At 41.4% G+C, this 21,619-nt stretch overlaps 1 protein-coding gene across 1 annotated transcript; it reads left to right on the top strand.

Annotated features, from left to right (window-relative positions):
- The first annotated feature begins 9,091 nt into the window (after positions 1-9,091).
- On the top strand, positions 9,092-13,286 carry NPS (neuropeptide S). Its single transcript, XM_017537924.2, has 3 exons — positions 9,092-9,153; positions 9,264-9,345; positions 12,236-13,286. The coding sequence occupies exons 1-3, from the start codon at positions 9,146-9,148 to the stop codon at positions 12,413-12,415; spliced, it is 270 nt and encodes an 89-aa protein (XP_017393413.1). The 5' UTR covers positions 9,092-9,145; the 3' UTR covers positions 12,416-13,286.
- The last annotated feature ends 8,333 nt before the right edge of the window (positions 13,287-21,619 follow it).

The raw sequence follows: 21,619 nt of genomic DNA, 5'->3' as shown, positions 1-21,619 counted from the left end.
GTTTCGAGCCTGGCACCACCATGGCCAGAACAGCATGGGGGTGGGTGACTGGTGGCACATCAGGCAGGGAAGGGAAGGGATGAGGGAGAAGACAGTCCCCATTGCTCTCATCGTTTAGGCGTCCCCTTTGTCCGCCCTGTGGCTGCTGAGAACAAGGCACAGCCCCAAGAGAAGCTTAGAAGTACTTGTTAAATAAATACATGCTTTCTCTAGAGGAAAACTGAACATATTATCTCCCTCATGAAACAAACTTTGCCATTATCCTTTTGCTGCCTACAATGCACTCATTCTCTTCTCTTTATTTCATTAATTAATTCATTCAACAAATGACTATTGAGACACGTTTGTTCTTGCTGGCAGAATAAAGCAGTGAACAAGATGGTAAACTGCCTGTTTCTGGTTGGAATGGGCAGAACACCAAAAATAATCAAACAGAAGAAACAAAGGTACCTGTGGTGAGAGTGAAGGGTGGCCGGGTGGGAGAGTGTGAGGGGCAGGTGACCGGGCCCTTCAGGTGGAAGGGGACTGGAGTTTGGAGGGGCACGTTTTAGAGTGGCTGCAGTGAGCTGGTGATACAGGCCCCGTCACCACCCACACATCCAATTAGTGACAGTGCCCATCTCATTGTCAATGGCCCCATATTCTCATCTGGGCTCCCACCACAGCTCATAGGGTGGGTTCTCTTCTTCAGTCACTGACCCTTCCAGCCTGCCTGCTTCTGGCAGAGCACTCTGCCAAAACACAGGTCTGTTCAGGCCCCCGCCCCTGCTTACAGCCATTTTGTGGCCTCTCTGGCCCTCAGAATCAAGTCTAGGTGCTCTGGCTTCGCACACATGCCTCACACAATGGGGAGCTGCTGCGCCCACCCAAATGGGCCCTTGAGGCAGTGAGACTGAGCCACTTGCAGGTCCTCAAGTGATCTCACTGTGGGCTCTGTCCCTGCCCTGGCTGCGGCGCATGCTGCTCCTGCCCCGTCCTGGGCTCTGCCCCACCCCAGCCTCACTCTGGCCTTCCCATATCTCCTGCGTTTACCCCTCTGTGGTACGTACTTATCACTGCACCCCAGAACCTCATCCCGTCCCTGGCATGTAGAGGACCCTCACTGGTTCTTTGAGAAATGCATAAATGCAGTGTTGGCTCCGGCAAAGAGCCTTCCTTGAAAATGCTTTCAGGAGGCTGTGCTGTCCCTGGCAGAACAAGGTGCTTTATAATAGGATTTTCCCTTCTTACAGTGGTTCCTTAGAAAGGTCATTACTTATTCAGAAAGATCCAGTCACCTACATAGTAAACCTTAGATACCACATCAATAGTTGATGGAATTTACCAAACAGAGTGCCATTTAGGATACGATGAAATCATGCCTAGGGTAACATCCGCCTTCTTAAAAACGAATTCAGAGCATCATTTAAAAAAAAAACTACCAAAGTGCAAGAAAAATAAAAGCATATGTAGAAGTTTGTAACTAAGAACATATGTCAGTGAAAAGAAAACCTAATAATATATTTTATTGCTAATTGCTTAAGCCAATATCTAATACATAAGCCTTTTGTCACGAATGCTGTTGCCTTCCGTAGTACCTAAAAATAAGTACCATCTTTCATTGAATCTAAGACTCGATCAATCATAAGATGAGCTGTTCTTTTATGCACGGCACTGCCCTGCTCATTCCCCCTCCCATTGCTATCTGCCTGCGTTTGGCAGCCAGATCATTCTTCCAAAACACAGATCTGATTAGGCCCAGTTCCTGCTTGTGGTCCTCTGGTGGCCTCTGGGGCCCTCAGAATTAAGCCCAGACCCTGTGGTCTGGAGCCCATGCCCTGCACGATGGGGATCTCCTGTGTCCTCCCAGATGGACCTTGCGGCAGTGAGACCGAGCCACCTGCAGGTCCGCAGATCAGCATGCACCCCTTTCCTTATTTTATTCACCATCAATCAATAAAAATATGCTGCCAAATAACTGTGGCCCCGGATTATAAAGCGTATGCCCGTCCTGCCTGTCCATCTCCACCAGGAAAGTCTAAGAGCTTATCTCTAGAAGAGGGGTTCTCAACTGGGGGGGGGGGCGTTTGCTTTCCCTTGCCCCAGGAGACATGGGCAATGTCTAGAGACATTTTCACTTGTCTAAAGTGGGGTACTGGTATCTAGTGGGTAGAGCTCAGGGTTTCTGCTAAATCTCCTCCAATGCACAGGGCAGCTCTCAACAACCAAGAACCATCAGCCCAAAATGTCAGTAGCACTAGTGTTGAGAAACTGTGCTCTAGAACAAACAAGGAGAATTGCTTGCACTTTTTATACCCCGCTACCGTCAGTACCATCATCTTCTGGATTTTCTTTGCCTTTTTTTTTTTTCCCATAGAGAATTGATCTTAAGCACGGGGCCCATTCAGAATGCATATATGAAAACTGTAGCAAAGCATTTTAGAAGCCTCCATGAATTGGAGCCATGATTTATTTCAATAAATTAACCTAAGCCCTGCACAAGCCTTTATTTCTCACATTATAGTATAAAACCAGAAAATGCACTTAGACACATTCTGCATTTTAATTATACTTTCAGAGGATATAACGGTTGTATAAATTAAGAAGCAGTAAAATTAAATCGATTTTTCCATACATGCAGAAAGATGCAAGGCTTAATGTGCATTATAATTAGGACAAAGAAATCAATTGTAGATTTTGTTTCAAAGTCACAAAAATCCTAAATTGTACTGAACTGCCAACCTCTTCCAGCTTGTCACTTGTTTCCTTAAAATCAGTCTAACACCTTTCTAAGTCCTGCTTTTGGCAAGCTGCTAAACCCAGTAGCCGTAAAGCTGGTCCTTATAAGAAGTTTTTGGTACAGGAAGCTCTGGGAATGAGAAAAGTCCTCTTTTGATCTTTTCAGTCCAAAATATGTCTGATTTGACATATTGAACTTCTGAGGGGTGATTCAGAAAGTGTCTCCAACACCTTTGCGTTAACAAATGAGAAGCAAAAGTAAAAAAAAAAATGCTTATTCTCTCTTGGTTTCACACTGTTGTCAGAGGAAATGTGTGAAGAGGGCTTGGGGGACTGTAAGTTACCTCATGGCAAAGAGGAGGGTCAATGTTCCATGAGAATTCGGACACATTCCAGGACCTTCACTTTTGGTGTGGACAGTTGGTCTTTGCATGTTCTATCGCACCCTAAATACTCACTGTAGACATCACACTTCAGGAGCATCACCAAGAGATGGTCCAATGCCAGGCAAACCCTCATGATCCTGTAACAGACAGAATCCTTCTGAGGTTCCCGACATTTGGTTCCCATTTCTGCCCTCTATCGTGTGTGACAGGCAGCCACCTGTGATTTTAAATATCCAGAGCATGGGTTTCTTTCTCTCCTCCCTACAATTAAAACCTGATTTAAAGAAAGATATTACATTAGTCATTTGCAGGGGAGGGTGATCCTGCTGCTGGGTGGGGACATTCTAGATCCTAATTAAAGTAGTGAAAGGCTCTGCTTCTCATTGAGGACGTCAGGCCTCCATCAATGATTTGGGAAGGAAGCTGAGATGCTGAGGCCTTGGCCCTGCCTCAGAAGTCAGGGCCATTTACACAACCTGAGGCCCAACTTTTCCCAAGGGTTTGCACAGCTCTTTCCTGGGTGTTGCTTTTAATAAGCTCAGAATTAGAAAGCAAATTCTGATATTGAGCATTTGCTGAGTGCTCCATGAAGACAAGAGATGGGGGTCGAGGGTGTCTTGTTCACTCGTGGTCCCCTGCATCTGGCACAGGACCCAGTATGGGGGTGACGACCAAACAGTATGGATCCAATGAATAAATGGTGGACTGAACACCTCTTGAACTAAACGTTGTGATTGATTCACGTGGCAGAGATTACTTTCAAAGGCAGGAGGTGTTCCTGTGGGCAGACCCAGGCCTTGAAAACTTAATTCTATTATTTATTTATTTATTTTTATTTCAATATGTTTTTGGGAACAGGTGGTGTTTGGTTACATGAATAAGTTCTTTAGTGTTTGTTTCTGAGATTTTGGTGCAGCCATCATCTGAGCAGTGTACAGCTGCTTCCTGTGTGTACCCAGTGTGTAGTCTTGTATCCCGCACCCCCATCCCACCCTTTCCCTTGAATCCTGAAAGCCCATTGTATCATTATTATGCCTTTGCAGCCTCATAGCTTAGCTCCCACTCATGAGTGAGAAAATACGATATTTGGTTTTCCATTCCTGAGTTACTTCACTTAGAATAATGGTCTCCAATTCCATTCAAGTTGCTGTAAATGCCATTATTTCTTTCCTTTTTATGGATGAGTAATACACACACACACACACACACACACACACACACACAATCCATAATATAGTATAATCCATAATATAATATGTATTATATATAGATGAATTATATATATATCTCGCATTTTCTTTATCCACTTGTTGATTGATGGGCATTTGGTCTGGTTCCATATTCTTGGAATTGCAAATTGTGCTGCTATAAACATACTTACGTAAGTATCTTTTTCATATAATGACTTCCTTTCCTCTAAGTAGATAGCCAGGAGTGGTATTGCTGGATCAAATGGTAGTTCTACTTTTTCTTTTTTAAGGAATCTCTGCACTATTTTCCATAGTGGTTGTACTATTTTACATACCCACCAACAGTATAAAAGTGTTCCCTTTTCACCACATCCCATGCCAACGTCTATCATTTTTTGGTTTGGACATTCTTGCAGGAGAGGGTGATATCGCGTTGTAGTTTTGATTTGCATTTCCCTGATCATTAGTGATGTTCAGCATTTTTTTACATGCTTGTTGGCCTTTTGTGTATCATCTTTTGAGAATTGTCTATTCATGTCCTTAGCCCACTTTTTGATGGGATTGTTTGTTGTTTTCTTGCTTATTTGTTTGAGTTCCTTGTAGATTTTGGATATCATTTCTTTGTGAGATGTACAGATTGCAAAGATTTTTCTGCCACTTTGTGGGTTGTCTGTTTACTCTGCTGATTATTTCTTTTGCTGTGCAGAAGCTTTTTAGTTTAATTAAGTCCCATCTGTTTATCTTTGTTTTGGGGGTATTTGCTTTTGGGTTCTTGGTCATGAAGTCTTAGATTAAACCAATGTCCAGAAGCGTTTTTCCAATGTTATCTTCTAGAATTTTTATGGTTTCAGGTCTTAGATTTAAGTCTTTGGTCCATCTTGAGTTGACTTTTATATAAGGTGAGAGATAAGAATCCAGTTTCATTTTTCTACATGTGGGTTGCCAGTTATCCCAGCAAAGACTTAATTTTAAATCCTTTCTACTCCATAATCTTTATTACCATGTGTGAGAAGTGATCACTCTGTGGTCAGTGGTCAGTGTTAGGAGGGAAGTTCCTACCTCTGTTCATGGTCCAGGAGGTGTTTGTGTTTGGTGAGCAAAGGGCAATTGGAATTACATTTGAGAAGGAGCTGCATTCAAGACTTTTAGTAATTGTTTACTGAACACCTGTACCAGTCTTCTGCTACCAATACTCCCCAAAACTCAGTGACTTAATAACAACCATTTATCATGGCTCCTGTGTCTGCAAACTGGGGTGGCAGATCTAGGCTGGGCTGTCTGGGCAGCTGTGCTCCACGAGATTTCTTGTCCTCCTGGTATCAGCAGCCTGACATGGACATGTTTTTCTCAGGGCACTAATAGATGTACAAGAGAGCAAGTGCCTTTCACACCTTTCATTGCATTATGTCTACTGATATCCATGCACCAAAACACGTTATATGGCCAGCCTCAAAGTTGAAGGGTGGGAAAGTATAGTCTGTCGTGGAGAGAGGAGACAGGAGGGAGTGAATATGTCTGAACAAGAATCTCATCTATCAGACCAAATACATGCCAGAAATATCCCATTAACCTCATTCATGGTTAGACTTTGTACTCTTTGCTCCCTTTATGAGCCTCTTCCTATGAATGAGTAAATGCGTGAGTGCTGTGGGGGTGGTGGCAGAGGTGGGAAGAGGTGGGAAGGGGGGGAAGATCATTTCTTTCATCTCACAAAGAAATGATATCCAAAATCTATAAGGAACTCAATCTGTCTGGCTTCTATCTGTCTGGGGGTGAGACTATTTGGATTGGTTATAGATTTATGTCTAAACCAAAAGTTGTTATCTTGAAAGGAGGCCCATTATTATTTTGTATTCAGCCTGGGGTATGTGAGTCAAACTTTTTCAGTTACAATCATTAGTTTAGGATGTGGGGGCTGGTGTATTAAAAGGAGAATCAAAGAAAATAAATTAGTTTCAAGCATGGCTGGACCTGTTAAACTATTCTTATTTTTTTTTTAATATCTTAATTTTCTCTCATTTGTCTTTTTTCTCTGATATCTGGGAGATTTATTTAACCTTATCTTTTAATTCTTCTACTAAGTTTTTTATCATTTTAATTTTTCATGAGCTTTTTTTGAGTCTTCACTGTTTTTCTTTTATAGCTTTCTTTTCTTATTTTGTAGATACAATATCTCAGTATATACCCTTTTCATGAAGAAGATTAAGGTGTTTCTTTTTAAGGTGTTCTTCTCCTATGTTTTCTCTTATTTCCTTTGAGTTATTTTTTTCTGTATGTTTTGGTCTCAACTTTTCCTGATAAATTACTGTTGCTGTAGAGGTCTCATCTTCTTTGTTTCTGTTAGATTATGACTTCATAAATATGTTTCATTCATTTTAGTGTGTCTCTGGGTTGTCTGTTTAATAGTGGACACTAAAAAGTCCAAGGCAGGATTTTGTGTGTTATTGGGAATTGTCAGCTGTGGACTTCTGTGGACTGCAGTTAGCTGAGATGTTTTTATTGGGAAATCCTAACATCTGTATCTCTAGAGTTTCCCATTGGGCTCCTCAAAGGAGGATCTTCCATTGACTTGTCTTGAGGTTTAAGACCTGTCTGGCAGTGTGCTGAGAGTTGTGTCAAGGAAGAGATCCATGGGTCTCAGCATTGAGTGTAATCCTTATTCAATCTTTGTTTTTAGAAAGATACCCTCTCACTTCACTATACCTGATTCCCTCTGCTTACCTTCTCCTTAGAATAAACCTCTCTGGCCAGATACAGTGGCTCACACCTCTAATCCCAACACTATGGGAGACCAAGGCAGAAGGATCACTTGAGCCCAGGAGTCTGAGTTCGAGACCAGCCTGGACAACACCGAAAGACTCTGTCTCCATAGAAAATTTAAAAATTAGCTGAGTATGCTGGTGCATGTCTGTGGTCCCAGCTACTCGGAGGCTGAGGTGGGAAAATCACTTGAACCCAGGAGGTTAAGGTTGTAGTGGGCCATCATTGTGCCACTGCATTCCAACCTTGGCAACAGAGAGAAACCCTGTCTCAAAAATAAAAAATAAAAATAATAAACCTCTCATCTCCTGCCAATGCTAGAGAGTAGGCAGCATCTGGGAATGGAAAGTGGGGAGGGGATGTGTGGTATTGACTGAGCTGATTCTTAAGCAAATTTCCACTTAACCCTCCATTTTGGTGCCATCTTCACTACGTGCAAAAATCATTTGAATCTGTTGAGGGTTCAGTAAACACCTTTCTCAGATCTACTTGATCAATTGTTTATTAATAAAATCTTTCCACATTCTTTGTGTGTTCCTCTGTGTGTGTGTGTTTTAGCTGTAACAACCAAAAGTAAATGTGCGTGTTCAGTCCCTTGGTGCTCTTAGGCCCTTTGTCTCCTAATGTCCACAAAATATCCCATAAGAACACTGATCAAAGATGTTTGGATCCCTTGCCTCAGCCTCTCAACTTGGCTCTAGTCCTGTGAGCTTGGTTCTCTTGAGAGTCTGGGTCACCTGCTTTTCTTTGTGATAGGCAAACTGTGACTATATGATTGACAACTACATGAAAATCATGCAAATGGCCGTTCCCCAAAGAAAGAAATGCAGTGCCAACAAATTGGCAGCAACTGTCCCAGACACAGGGCAGCTTTGTCCTCCAAAAGGTGCTGATCTCAAGGAGGCATGGATTATCCTCGGTTGCTTTGTATTCAAAAACTGTTGGCATCGTCTCAGAAACACTAGTTATCCAAGCAGAAAGCACCTCCCTTGGTGTTTTTCTCCATTGTAAGCCTCAGCAACATCTGTTCACACTTAGCACTCCTGAATCCATTTATTAATGCAGATGCCCATTGAAGTGCAAGGACAGCAAAGGCTTCCTAGAGAAATCTCATACCCTGGGGAGAAAAAGGAAGTCATGACAAACAGGTTCTCCCAGAACTGTGGGCCTGGGACTTTGGGAGTGCACATGGCATTGACAGGGGAGAGACACAGTGTTCTTCCTTTATTTGGATGACAAGCAGAAAAAGTGTGACATTTACTTTCCTGTTTTGACTGCTCAAGTCCTAAAGGAAAGAAATCTAATGTAAAAAATGTAAATAATCTGCATGAGTTGTTTGGGTAAATGTATTTTGCTTTTTGAGTCTGAGTCTGCCTCTGTCACCCAGGCTAAAGTGCAGTGTGGTGTGATCTTGGCTCTCTGCCACCTCCACCTTCCGGGTTCAAGTGATTCTCCTGCCTCCTGCCTCTTCCTCCCAAGTAGCTGGGATTACAGGTGTGCACCACCACACCCGGCTACTTTTTGCATTTTTAGTGGAGACAGGGTTTCACCATGCCGTCTCAAACTCCTGACCTCAGGTGATCCACCCGCTTCGGCCTCCCAAAGTGCTAGGATTACAGGTGTGAGCCACTGCGCCCAGCCAGGTAGATGATCTTTATTTCTGTAAGTATTTCTTTTGCATTAGTTTCTGAAACATGATGCCTGGGACATTCAAGGAAAGAACGTCATCCTTCTTAAAGGTTTAAACTCGAAGCTAAAAAAACCTTTTGTTTCCTGTTGAGACCTCTGGCCACCCATGCCACAATGACGCAGTCTAGAAGACAATGCTTTGGAAGGACATTCTTAATGGCAAACTTTAAATGAAGTCAATCTTGGGCAGCTCAATGACAATACCTATATGTTATGTCCTTTTCCTGCTTAACAAGAACAAAAGGCCACAGCCAGGCCAATTAGTCATATAGAAGGGATGAGATGACATTTTTACTTCTGAACTTTTCTGGTATAAAAGAGCCACCCAACAAGGATCTGACAGTAAGTGTGAGAAATTTGGCAATAAAACCACCAATCTGCACAGATTTTGGGAAGTCCAAAATGATTAGGTAAAAGGCTACGTTTTTCTGCAAAGAAAAATGCTGAATTTTTATAAGCTATTTTACTTATTCTTGTCTAGATGAGACTAAATGTTGATTGTGTTTTTTCTGCCTCGCAGCTCACTGAAACTCAGTCTCATCCTACTTCTGCTGCTGTCGACAACGCATGTGCTTCGGTGTTATCCAGTTCTATCTTCCAAGGTAAGAATTTGCCTCTAATTTAGATACCTAAATAGATGACTAAAATGGCAAAGTATGTAAATTCCAAATACTCTGAAGGAATATGTGCAGAAAAGTTATTTCCTTTATTATTAGAGTTCTCAATGGGAAAAAGTCAGCAGACTGATGAAATTAGTAAAAGAAAATATTTGTGTGACAAGTAATACTGGACTATATTCAAATTTGTTTTGAGTCATTTAGGGTTGGCTCCTGCAAAGGGAAATATTCATCTCGATGTAAAATAATTTTTTGCCAGTGGTAATTTATTTATTCCACATGCATTCATTCATAATCAAAGTGCACACTTAACTGTGGAAACTATATTAAAAATACAGTGGTCATTTTTCAAAAACAGTTAATTTTTTTCAGCTGCAGAATATAGATAGAATGTTAGATCTAAATAAAATATCACATAAAATATTAATTCATATATTTATTCAAGAATGCTGATTGAGCTCCTGTGTTCATTGAGCTGTTCAAGACACTCAGAAAATGAATATCTTTCTCTGGAATATTTAATACTATTGCTACATAAAATTTCAGTTGCTTTTATGTCAATATTTTGTTTAAAATTTCAAAATATCTTTTGTCATTGTTAGCATTTTGAACTTTAACTTTTTTTCACTAAAACTTAATCTGTCACATTATAATTACTGAAATCAATGTGATTTATGAAACTACTTTTAGGATAAAGAGATGTCACATAAATCGCAAATGATAAATATCTGTCTACACATAATACTCTAGTTATTTCTATTATTGGCCTTCTCGCTAATCTTCGCATCTGTCATTTTAAAATTTCTTGTTTAGTTAATATAGCTTCTTATTTATTTATTTTTGGTTTTACTCCTATGAACATTCAATGCTAATATAGTCATCAATTCTATAAGACACCACACTGATCAAGCTGATGAGTCACAATCCATAAATTGGTATATTTTCTCAAGTGTCTCCCTAATTACTTTCCATTCTTTTCTCAAAGGTTTACTCATGACATTTCTGTTGAATAAGAGACACTTCTCTGTAGCTTCTTTTTAAAAAAATTAAGAATGTACTTTGTTCTAAAATACTCATGAGACTTCCTTGTCCATAAATGCAATGTTTCTCCTTTCACTGCATTTTCCTTGTTTCTATTTCTGCATGTGACAGTTTTGTTCTTGTTATTACCGAGTCCTGTCGTAAGAGTGTGGATGGTATCCATGCCAATTTGATTGCTTAGGGTGAATGATTATGCAGGCAGATGACACGTAGGCTTTTATATTTGTTGTGAACTTCACTGAGTCCATTAACCAGGCACATATACAATCTTATTATGTTAATGAGTCTGCCCTGGCAAGGGCTGCCTTCAATGACCAGCAAAGAACATCAGTACCTTTTTGGGGATGTTTCAGGAATCTCATAACCAGAACTGATACATTTCTTTTGCAGTATAAAGGTGGCATCATGAGTATTTCTGGAAAGAACTGGCTTGCTTCCCTTCCTGGAATGACTCAGAGGCCCCTCCCGGCTGGGGATTTTAAATAGAAGGCATTCTATCTATCATGTTTAGATTTCCTCTGTTAACACACAGAAAAACACGTAGTGGGTGTCCAACTAAGAGTGTTTGATTGGTTTTCTCATTAACAATACTTCTGAAACTCTGACCAAACTCTCTGAGATCAAAAAGGAAAAAAAAAAGCCCATTTTTTTTCCCCAGAGGACAGAGGGAAGGATTGGTCTGGGATGCACTGAATCTTCAGTAAACCACCCCATCATGGGTTAAGAATTATAGGGAATACTTTATGCACTCTGGCTCCATTTCAACTTCCAGATACAGTAACCTGAGACTAAACTTGTTTTTGTGCACCATGATAGAAATAATGTCTGGTTTTTACATTGTATTATGTCTCTTTATTGATAATAAAAGCACTCAGTTTCCTTTTCCTCTTGTAGTTATAGTATAGTTGAGAAACCTAAACTTGGAGTCAGATACCCCGAAACTAATGGCACCTATGTCACAGAGCTTTGTTCAGGAGTGAGACAAGATGATGCCCATAAAGCAAGCAGCACACAGATCATGGATAAATCTGTGCTTTGCATTATTGGTGAACCTTGTGTTAGCATCTTATCAGTGTGTTCTAATTCTTCTGAAACCACGTAAGAGGGAAAACATGACAACTGTTGATGATTTGTACCTAAGCCCCAGGTCAGAGCTGCCTTTTGGAATCTCCAGCCCTGTGACATGGGGCATGAACCTTTGGTCTTGTGCTTTGTTTCTTCATCTGCAAAATATGGGGTTGAACTTCAGGTTCCTGAAGGCCCGATTGAACTCTAAGGTTGCAGATCTATTTCTTTCACCACTAAGCACCCTCCACTGTCCTGTACTATCTGGACCCCGAGCCGCTGATGAGGACCTGAACTAAAGTCAGAAGTTGAAGATGCCATTGTTCAAGCAGCAAGATATTCTTATGGGAAAACTTGGCAAATGGCCCAGGACAGGCCCCAGGAGAAAAGCGGTTCTGATTGGAACCTAGAGTCTGATCTTCATGGGCTGTTTTCCTAAGTGAATTTCAAAAATGATTCCCAGGGCTAATTAGTGCTGCTTGAAATATTCTTTATAAAATAACAGAAACAAGATAACTTAAGTATAGTGCATGATATAAATATGGAATAGCAGCAAGTATACAAGTAGTGCAAAAATTAGACAAGTGAGTAGATCACTCCAAATAATATTTCGTATCTAGATAAATATTGTGTTTTAGTAAAACTTCTGCCTTTAAGATGATTGATATATTAGATTTATAGCCATAAGATTTTGAAAATTGTTACTGTTGAAATACACTTTTAGCCCTAAGGCTGTATTCTCTTTTTCCTCCCCCATCTCAATTGACAGGTGTCTGGAAAATCTGATTACTTTCTCATTCTGCTGAAGAGCTGCCCAGCTAGACTGGACAGGAGCAAAGAACTAGCTTTCCTAAAGCCAATTTCGGAGAAGATGTTTATGAAAAGGTCCTTTCGCAATGGAGTTGGCACAGGGATGAAAAAAACTTCCTTTCGAAGAGCAAAATCATGACTAAGTGTGCAAAGGACTCCAGGAGTTAGTCTCAGATTGTAGAGTGTGACTGACATGCTCAAGGTCCATCATCTCCTTATCACTGAGTGTTGGCATGCTCTCGATTCTCAAATATCTTTCCTGTCCTAACTGGTACAGAATAAATTGAGTTTAAAAAGAAAGTAAACCTGTCTCAAGCTTCCACTTGTGGGAGAAAAAACAATTTATGTGGTCCATTAGTAGCTGTTTCCCAAATGGGATGGACACATTACCTTTGGTCTTAACTTGGCCGGAATGCATGACCACGTTCACAGTCATCACAATGGTACTTTATTTCCTGCCTATGATATCGTAACACGAATAGTGTGATGTTTATTATTCCTTTTATATCGTTTTCTCAAATGGCTTAACAGGGCCAATTCTTGGGGTTACGGATGTACTATTTCTGTTTCTAAGGGGCTTGTGAAATTAAAGTTAAGGTGAGTGGTACAGCTGTATCAATTAATTAATTAGTTGATACCAAGAACAAACATCGCCATAGCCCTCTAGATGTAATTCTTGCCTCCCTTTTCCAATTCCAAACGTGCTTAGCTATAGGTTGTTCTTTTGTCTTGTCTCAGAAATTCGTTGCCTTTTAAAATCTTTAAACAAAGAAATGCTGCCGGTAACAACAATAACAGAGAGACTGACAGTGCCCTGTGTTGCTGGGGCAGCCGTTTGGAAACGTGTTCCACAAATCACACTGATTAGTGCCCTCTCTTTCCCCTTTCCTTCCAGGAAAGACTCCCCACTCTTTGCATTGAAACTCCTGACATTGCTTTTTTAAAAGGATAATGTGACATTGGTTGATGTGTTGTTTCAAAAGCATAAAGTTAATAAATCTGTTCATGCATATTGGATTCTGCAGCACACTAAGGGTGTTTGCTGTAAGCCACACACAGCTCCTAGACTAGGGGCAGTGGAAGCTGCCTGTGGTGACCTGTCTTTAGTCATCAGCTTTGGATAGAGACACAGAGTCTTCAGAAAACAGTACTCATGGTGAGCTGGTCTCACTGTAACCAGCTAGGTCTGCTCAACCAAATCAATTTCTACAAAAAGCGGTCTTCACACATGCTGTATTGCTGGTGATGTGCCACGTGCCCACGGAAAGAAACCGAGGCCCCTAGAGGTCTTCCGTGCTTTCTTGGTGACTTCTACAAAAACAAGTGGTTTCATGTTTGTGGTGTGTGCTTATTTCACTCTTGTTGCATAGATTCATCCTAAGTATTAAGGGACGAAGTAACATAGATCATGTAAATGTGAGTTACAGGAAGGAGCATTTATTTTAAGGATCAGGGAACCTCAGGGAAACATTTTGTAAGGTACAGAGAAGCTTGGTAGAAGTGGAAGCCATCAGGCAGCAGCCCTGCCCTCCGGGGTCCCTTGCCCCCTTCTAGCTGTGTTTTCTTCCCTGCAAACTGGATGGTCTGCAAGACCTTTGTTTCTGCTCTCCCATAACTTCCATCCACCTGGGGCTTTGTGTTGCTCTTCAGGGCCTCACAGCATGAGACCCAGCACCTCCCCCAGGTCAGCATCTTTAATTTCCCTTTGGGGTCAGGGATCCATGCCTGGTTCTCTCTGCAGCAGTCAGAGATGCAGGCAGGGTCATGTGCCTGTAGTCACAGACTACATCGTCTCCTTATCACCGAGTGTTAGCATGCTACCGATTCTCAAATGTCTTTCCTCTCCTAACTGGTACAGAGTAAATTGAGTTTTTTTTTAAAAAGTAAACCTGTCTCAAAGCTCCACTTGTGAGAGAAAAAACAATTTATGTGGTCCATTAGTAACTTTTTCCCGAATGGGATGGACATGTGGGCTGTGGCAGGGCAGACCCCTACGCAGGGGTATGAGACAGCAGGAGGTGGAGGAGGACATTGCTCCTTCTGCTGTGTCACCCACTGCACCAGCGCTGTTCCCTGGGTCCAGAAGGACACATGTGGCCTTTCGGTCTGGTCCTTCTTTCAGTGGATGTTCCATGTATAGGAAAGCGAGACGTACCCTTCAATAATTTTTAAACATTTGCTTAAACAAATCCATATTTTCTTTCTAAGATCACCTCCTGCCCATCAGTGCTCCCCCAAAACACACAAGTGCACATGAACACACACCAGAGTGGGCAGCTATGGGCCAATTTTCTAGATGCAAAGGCATGGCCTTCAGTCTTGATGCAAACATGGCTTGTGGGTATCCACAAGGACAAGCAGGTGGGGATATAGGGTACAGGTGGCACTGGGAGAGGAAGAGCTAGCTCAGGACAGGTGTCCTCCACCAGGTCCTCTGCTGCTCCCTTGTCTGCCTGTGGAGGGTCTGGTCCTTCTAGCACCTTCCCCCACCAGCAGTCACATGAGAGGTTAAACTAGCCCTTCAGTGGCACCGTGGCCTCTGTCTCTGTTCCCAGGGGGTGTGGAGTGGGGCAGGTGGGAGACTGCTGTGCAGGTGTTGAAACAAGAAATCAGCCCAGCAGTGCTCCAGATGTTGGCGTAGGATCTGGAGCCATTCCCTTGACCCACCGATGGCATCCAGTTGCCTTCCTGCTTCGTGGCCACAGAGATCACTGAAGTCATTGAGATTTTAGAGGAATATCTGAAATCAGAAACAAACAAACACCTTCAAAGTGAATGTACCTTAATTTTTTTCACCCCAAACAATCATTCCATTTCCCACTTCTCCCTATGTACATGGACACAGATGAAGCGAGGTCCTCAGGCAACCCTTGTGTCTCTGTTTTCTGTCACTATGGCCTCTGCCTTTGTTCCTATGAGGCGGCTTTAAAAATCTAAGCCATCAGCCACTGTCCTTACCCTTGGCCCTGAAACTGAAGTCCTCTCAGAGCATCTGCAAATGCAGCAAAGGGGCTCTGCAGCACTGTGAGTTTTCAAGGGTAACATGCAAAATGCTTCCAATAAAATGTGCAAGATCTGACAGAAGCTTGTCAGGGAAATTGGCATTTCTTATCTGCCTAACGTTATTGGCAGGAAAGCTAATTAGATAGCCTGATAGGCGTTATTTACTCCTGCGAAGTAGAAAACAAGTTACTACTGCATTAATAAGCTCATGGTAAGTGTGGTGTCAGTGGGGCATCTTGTGTACAGAAGAGAAAAGATTGTTATTTCAGGAGAATCTTCCTAATTTTCTATTATTTGCATTTATATGGATTGGTTGGAATAATAAAAAGCCAAAAACATAATTGGAAAAATTCGCTTCCCACTTCTAGATCTAAAATATCATTTTAATCTCAGGGGGAAAAAGGCCTATGAAAAACTACTTGTGCTCCAAAAATCATAGCAGATGAAATGCTGGTAGGCAGGAAAAATTTCTTTTTGAAGAAAAATTGTACCTCTTGCTAAAGTTTTAGGAATAAAATGTTTAAGAGCAAAGCCTGCTCTCAAGGCTGCATTGGCAGGTAGGAGAGTGGCTTGTGGGGACAGGGGGGCAGTGATGAGAGGACCCTGGTGACCCTCTATCCCCCAACACCAGGGATGCTGCTGCTGGAGGCCTGAATTTCACCTTTAGAGCTGGATGCGTCAGCAAAGCTTTGTAAGCCCTTGGAATGCAAACATTCCAAGGGATGAATTACCTTTTAGTCAATTTTTGTCAACTCTACCTGAATGTGATTGAGCTTCATGTTCTATTTGGAGACAGTATCAGAAGGGAAGGAAAACAATTCATGAGGGCCACAGGTACCTGGAGACAGAGAATGCTGGTGTGGAAAAGGGGAGGGCAAAGGGAAGCTTAGGAGGCCGGATATCAAAGACACCCAGGCCACACTAACTGTGCTTGAATCCTGGGTTCCTCTTTCACTGAATGGTACCATGTTGCTCAAGCTTCTAGAATCCTTTTGAGCCCAAGCTTCATCATCTATCTATAAAATGGGGCCAGTATTCTTTATGTTAGAAGATTGTTCATTTATTAATTCACATTTTTGGCAAACGTTTATTGAGCACCTTCTATGTTTTAGGTACTGGGAATGCAGCAGTGAAGAAAATAGAACACAATTACTGGGGTTGGATGCTGTGACGGAATTAGAGAAAACAAGAATATATATTTAATATATAATCCTATATATATGTGTATATATGTGTGTGTGTACATAGTATTTCAGAAGGAAGGGGAGCTGGAGTATTGTGGGGTAGAGATGGAGTACAATTTCTGATTCAGTGGTTAGGTAAGGCATTGCTGAGAATTGTGAGAATTCCACTTTCCTGGATTGGAGTGAGTAGGGTGAGGGTGGAGAGAGATGGCATCACACAGGTAGGAGGGCTCCTGCAGGACTTTTGTTTTTCCTCTGAGTGACAGAGGAAACCACTGGAGGGTTTTTAAGAAAAAAAAAATCATCAAATGTATTTTTGGCTTTCATAAATTCCTAAGAATGAAACTGAAATACACACATAGCAGGTTTCAATAAAAGTGGGAGTAGTTTGTTGTGTGAATGACATCCAGCAACACAGATTCATCCTTCCTTGCCCGCTTCGCAATTCTGCCCTGAGAAGTAATTAAGCTGTGATGTGAAGCCCTTGATTGGGCCAGGGCACTGGGGTGGGAACGCAGTTGCTCTCCAAAGTGCTAAGAGAATTGGGGACAGTAGAGCAGATTCCTGGCCCATCCTCCGAAACTCGCCTTGAAGCTAGAATGCCATGGCTCTGAATTCTTTTTCATATGTGAATGAGGAACATTTTGTTCTCACAAATATCTACTGAGATTATAACAGAAATATCCCCCATTATTTTTTGGAGGGATGCATGAAGCGATGGTGAATACTGAGTGTCAACTTGATTGGATGGAAGCATACAAAGTATTGATCCTGGGTGTGTCTGTGAGGGTGTTGCCAAAGGAAATTAACATTTTAGTCGGTGGCCTGGGAAAGGCAGACACACCCCTAATCTGTGTGTGCACTGTCTAATCAGATGCCAGCGTGGCTAGAACATAAAGTAGGCAGAAAAATGTGAAGGAGAGACTGGCCTAGCCTCCCAGCCTACATCTTTCCCCTGTGCTGGATGCTTCCTGCCCTTAAACGTCAGATTCCAAGTTCTTCCGTCTTGGAACTTGGACTGGCTCTCTGCTCCTTAGCTTGCAGACAGCCTATTCAGGGACCTTGTTATCCTGTGAGTTAGTACCTAGTAAATTCCATAAACATATTAGTTCTGTCCCTCCAGAGAACCCTGACTTATACAAGTAAGTATGAGTGGAGAGTGGGGGTTAAAGCTCAAGCAAAGAAATAAAATAATTAAGATTTCTACTTTTGCAGTTGACTTTTTAGGGTGCTCTTCTCATTTTTTTTTCTGTTGGCTATTTATTTCTAATGCTCAATCCTTAAAAAACAAAGATGTATGCTACAAAATTTTTACTCCAAAAATTCATTTCCATTCATCTTTGAGTACTTGCAGGAAGAGATCAACATTTTAGGGAAGGGAAATCTGAAAACAATTGGATTTCATCTCCCACATGTAGCAAGGCTGAGAATATGGCAATTTGATATCCAAGGCCTGTTCCTACACTCACTACTCTCATTTCTCCTTTTGTCCCATCAGAAAATAATGGTGAGCATCCAGGAGCCTCCTCTCCACTCTTTCCCTCCTGAACTCCTCTTTGTTAATATTCAGACACACTCATATGGTGAGGACAGAGGCAGGCTTCTGTGTTGGTGGAAGATTGTGGCTTGACTTCTCCTTTATGGGGTAAATATGGTCTTTTGGTTGACCCTGATGGCTCTCGCAGGGCTGTCTGGGATGGACCCTCACCTGTGCTTCTCCTCTTCATGGGGGCTGTGCACACTTTCAACTTCCCCCAGCGCCACCTTCCCTCAAGCCAGGTGTGCAGGTTTTCTGAGCAGCTGACCCCGCCAGCTCAGTGTTTGTTCCTAGCCTGCAAGGTCATTCTCATGCTTGCCTCACACAAAGGGAAATGACAGGCAAGATCCCTCCCCTGGAGCACAAACCTTGATGGAGCCACAGATGCAGCTCATGCAGCGCCAACATCCCTTTCCAGAATAACAAAGACCAAGACAAGGTTCTGCAGGATTGTTCCATCTGCAGGATGTTTACATATGGTTTCACTCAATTTCCATAACAATCCTAAAAATGCAACAAAATACCTGTTAGGTAGATACTCTTATTAGCCCCATTTCACAGATAAGCCACTAGGTGAAAAGAGGTTAAGTTCCCTTCCGAAGATCATGTATCTTGTAAGCAGTAAAGCCAAATTGGGAACCCAGGCAGTCTGACTCCAGTACATGAATGTGCCTCCAGCCCAGTGTCTGAAGTCTTTATCTTACTTAAGTGTTCCAACATTTTTGAGTGGTGTGGGCTGGTTCAGAAAAGTTGGCTGCATTTAATTACAGGAGAGAGAGTGTGGAGAGTAAGTAAATGGAAGTGGCAAAAAGGACACAGTGAGGGGAAACAAAGATGTCTTGAAATTTTCAAGATATATTTCCCATGGTGAAATGTATTCCCATGGGAAAGAACAAAGGAGCAATTAGAAAATGACAGGACCCAGTTCAAATGGAAAATTATGAAATTATAAAGAAGCTGCCCATGCACTTGGTAAACACTGATATAACATTGTAAAGTAACTCTTCTGTAAAGAATGGAGCTGTGGTATCTTGCCACCTACAACAGTAAATGCACTAAAAGTTTCACTGGAGAAGACAGCCTACAGGGGGTTTGTAACTCTTGCTCCCTGTTCACGATGGAACTCCGTGCATTCTTGGAGAAGCAGGTTAGTAATTATCAAAGTGCATTCTGGTCACTGCCAAAGGATGACATTAGCTAGAATCCTGCTTCCTGCAACCATGATGGAAACTCTCCAGGTACATAAAAAGAATTGTGGGTTAATATTCCTTTATAGTCTTTAAGAAGCAAGATCTGCAGCTCAGAGCTGGTGCATTGCATTCTCTCTCAGGCTTCTCTGGGATTTGGTAACCCAGGCTTTATATGTGGTCAAATCATTTTACAGGGTCTCACATTTCCTGGGATTTATAAGCACCAGCTTTACAGTCAGACATACCCAAGCTCAAAAGGCATTCCACTTAGCAAGGTCCACTGTGGCTGTGTTCCTGGACCTCTTCAAGCCTCAGTTTCCTCATCCATAGACTGGAACTCACAGTGACATCCCAATGGGGCTGTAGTGAGAGATAGGGGAAATAATACGTGTTATGCACTCAACCCAGTGCTTAATTTCATGTGAGTGCTCCATAAATGGTAGCCAGCCACAGCAGGGGTGTTATGAACATTCCAGTTTAATGCTGAATCAAAAGCTGGCTGTATAACTCATACTTATAAATTAAATCAGTAAAGAATAAAGGCCAGATAATACTTGCTGATAATGGAAATATGGATTAGATATTATTCTGAGTATATTGCTAAGCTAATATAGAGGCTGGTATGGCTGAGTCCCAAGGGAAGAATTCTATATTTTTTAGAAATGATGTGGCCAATAATGTAAATTAATTGCAATGCATTGAGAGATGAATATACAAATGGGCAATGGTCAGACCGTGTACAACAATGCACACTCACAAGGCTGCAAGCCAGTCCAGGAAGCCAATCACTGCAGTAATGGGCTCAGAACAGCCAGGACATGGTCAATGACTGCCAGCATTCCTAATTCCCACTCCCCCGCCACCATTTCCAACTCAGAAACAGCAGAGAAAGCCAAGTATGTTCTCCCATCAATCACATGGGATGTCTGACTTCACATTATTCCACCTCCAATTTCCCCACACCAACACGCTGCCAGCATATCACATCGGAAGCCATCCTTTCTTTCACTATGAAACTTTCCCACTCCCCTGCCTGCCTTCAAGTCCCTGTCAAATGCAAGTGATGATGCCTGACCCTTGCTATAGAAGTTCTGAATGTATAGACTCTGTTTGTCCTAAATTGGGAGCTCTTTATTTCTGGAACCCTAATATGGTAAAAGTGGCAAACAGAAAGACCAACTTCACAGGAACTCTCCAATGAAAGTCATATCTCTTGGCATAAAAAGATTAAGTGTTTGTTTCTTAAAGACAGTTGGGTTAATGTGACTCTTACTGTAAATTTAAAAATCAGACATTTAGAAAATTTACACTAAGAAAGGACAAAGAAGTAAAAATGTACCCCTATCTCTCTCCCCATACAGAACCACCCTCATGCGTTCAGTTACCCGTGTGACGTTTGTGGGAGAATGCGTGCGTGCACACACACATACTTTTTTATATAAACATGATTATAAAATTCTCATTCTGAAATCCACTTTTTCAGTTCCACAGTATTGATGGATATCTTTCCAGGTTGAAGAATGCTGAAATATACCACTGTGTTGAACATCTGTATGATATTCAATTGAATGGCTATATCATACTTAGTTAAGCTATCTTCTGTTAATGCACATTTAGATAATTCACAGCACTATGCTAATGGGAAGGCTGCTACAATGTATACTACTACAATTCTGTCCTCTTGTTTTATAATAATAAAATGCTAGAAGTGAGAAAGCTGGTCAACTGATATACAGGTTTACAATCTCAACGCTTATTGTAACTTGCCCCCAGAACAGTCACGTCATTATAGGAACACTGAACATTGTCTATCCTTTTCAATTTTGCCAGTGTGTTAAGTAAAAAGCAATGTCACATTCTTGTTTGAATCTGTACTTTTTTTTAATTATGAGTAAGAACAAACATTTTTACACACACACACACTTGGAATTCTTTTATAAGTTGCTTTTTAATGTACTTGGTCCATTTTTCAATTGGGCATCTTTTCTTACTGATGTTAAAACTTCCTTATGTAATTGGATGTTAGCATTTCTGTCATATTTGTAATTATATTTTGCATTGTTTGTGTTTGCCTTGCAAATATCTTTCTTTTTTCTCCTTTACAGTTTCTGGCTTCTGGTCATAAAAAAGAAAATATGTTTCCATTTCAAGATAATAAAAGGTTTTAAGGTTTTATTTAAATCTCTGTTCCAGGACAGTATCACTTACTGGGTGAGATTATGTCAGGTGCATTTCATGTGTTAATTCTTTTTGCATATTTAGAATGTCCTTCTGCAGACTTTTCACATAAATAACAGTTTCTTGAGTATACAGTTTTCAGACTTGCATTTTTTTCTGTTGAAATATTGTAGACACTTGATTGCTCCATTTTATCCTGGAGTCCTGTGTTGTTGAGGAGGCATTCTAGCCTATCTTTTATATTTTATTTT

Source organism: Cebus imitator, unplaced genomic scaffold (genome assembly GCF_001604975.1).
Source record: "Cebus imitator isolate Cc_AM_T3 unplaced genomic scaffold, Cebus_imitator-1.0 Scaffold107, whole genome shotgun sequence".
Taxonomy (NCBI): domain Eukaryota; kingdom Metazoa; phylum Chordata; class Mammalia; order Primates; family Cebidae; genus Cebus; species Cebus imitator.
Note: the sequence above shows the minus strand (reverse complement) of the source record. Positions and strands in the feature narration are given on the sequence as shown.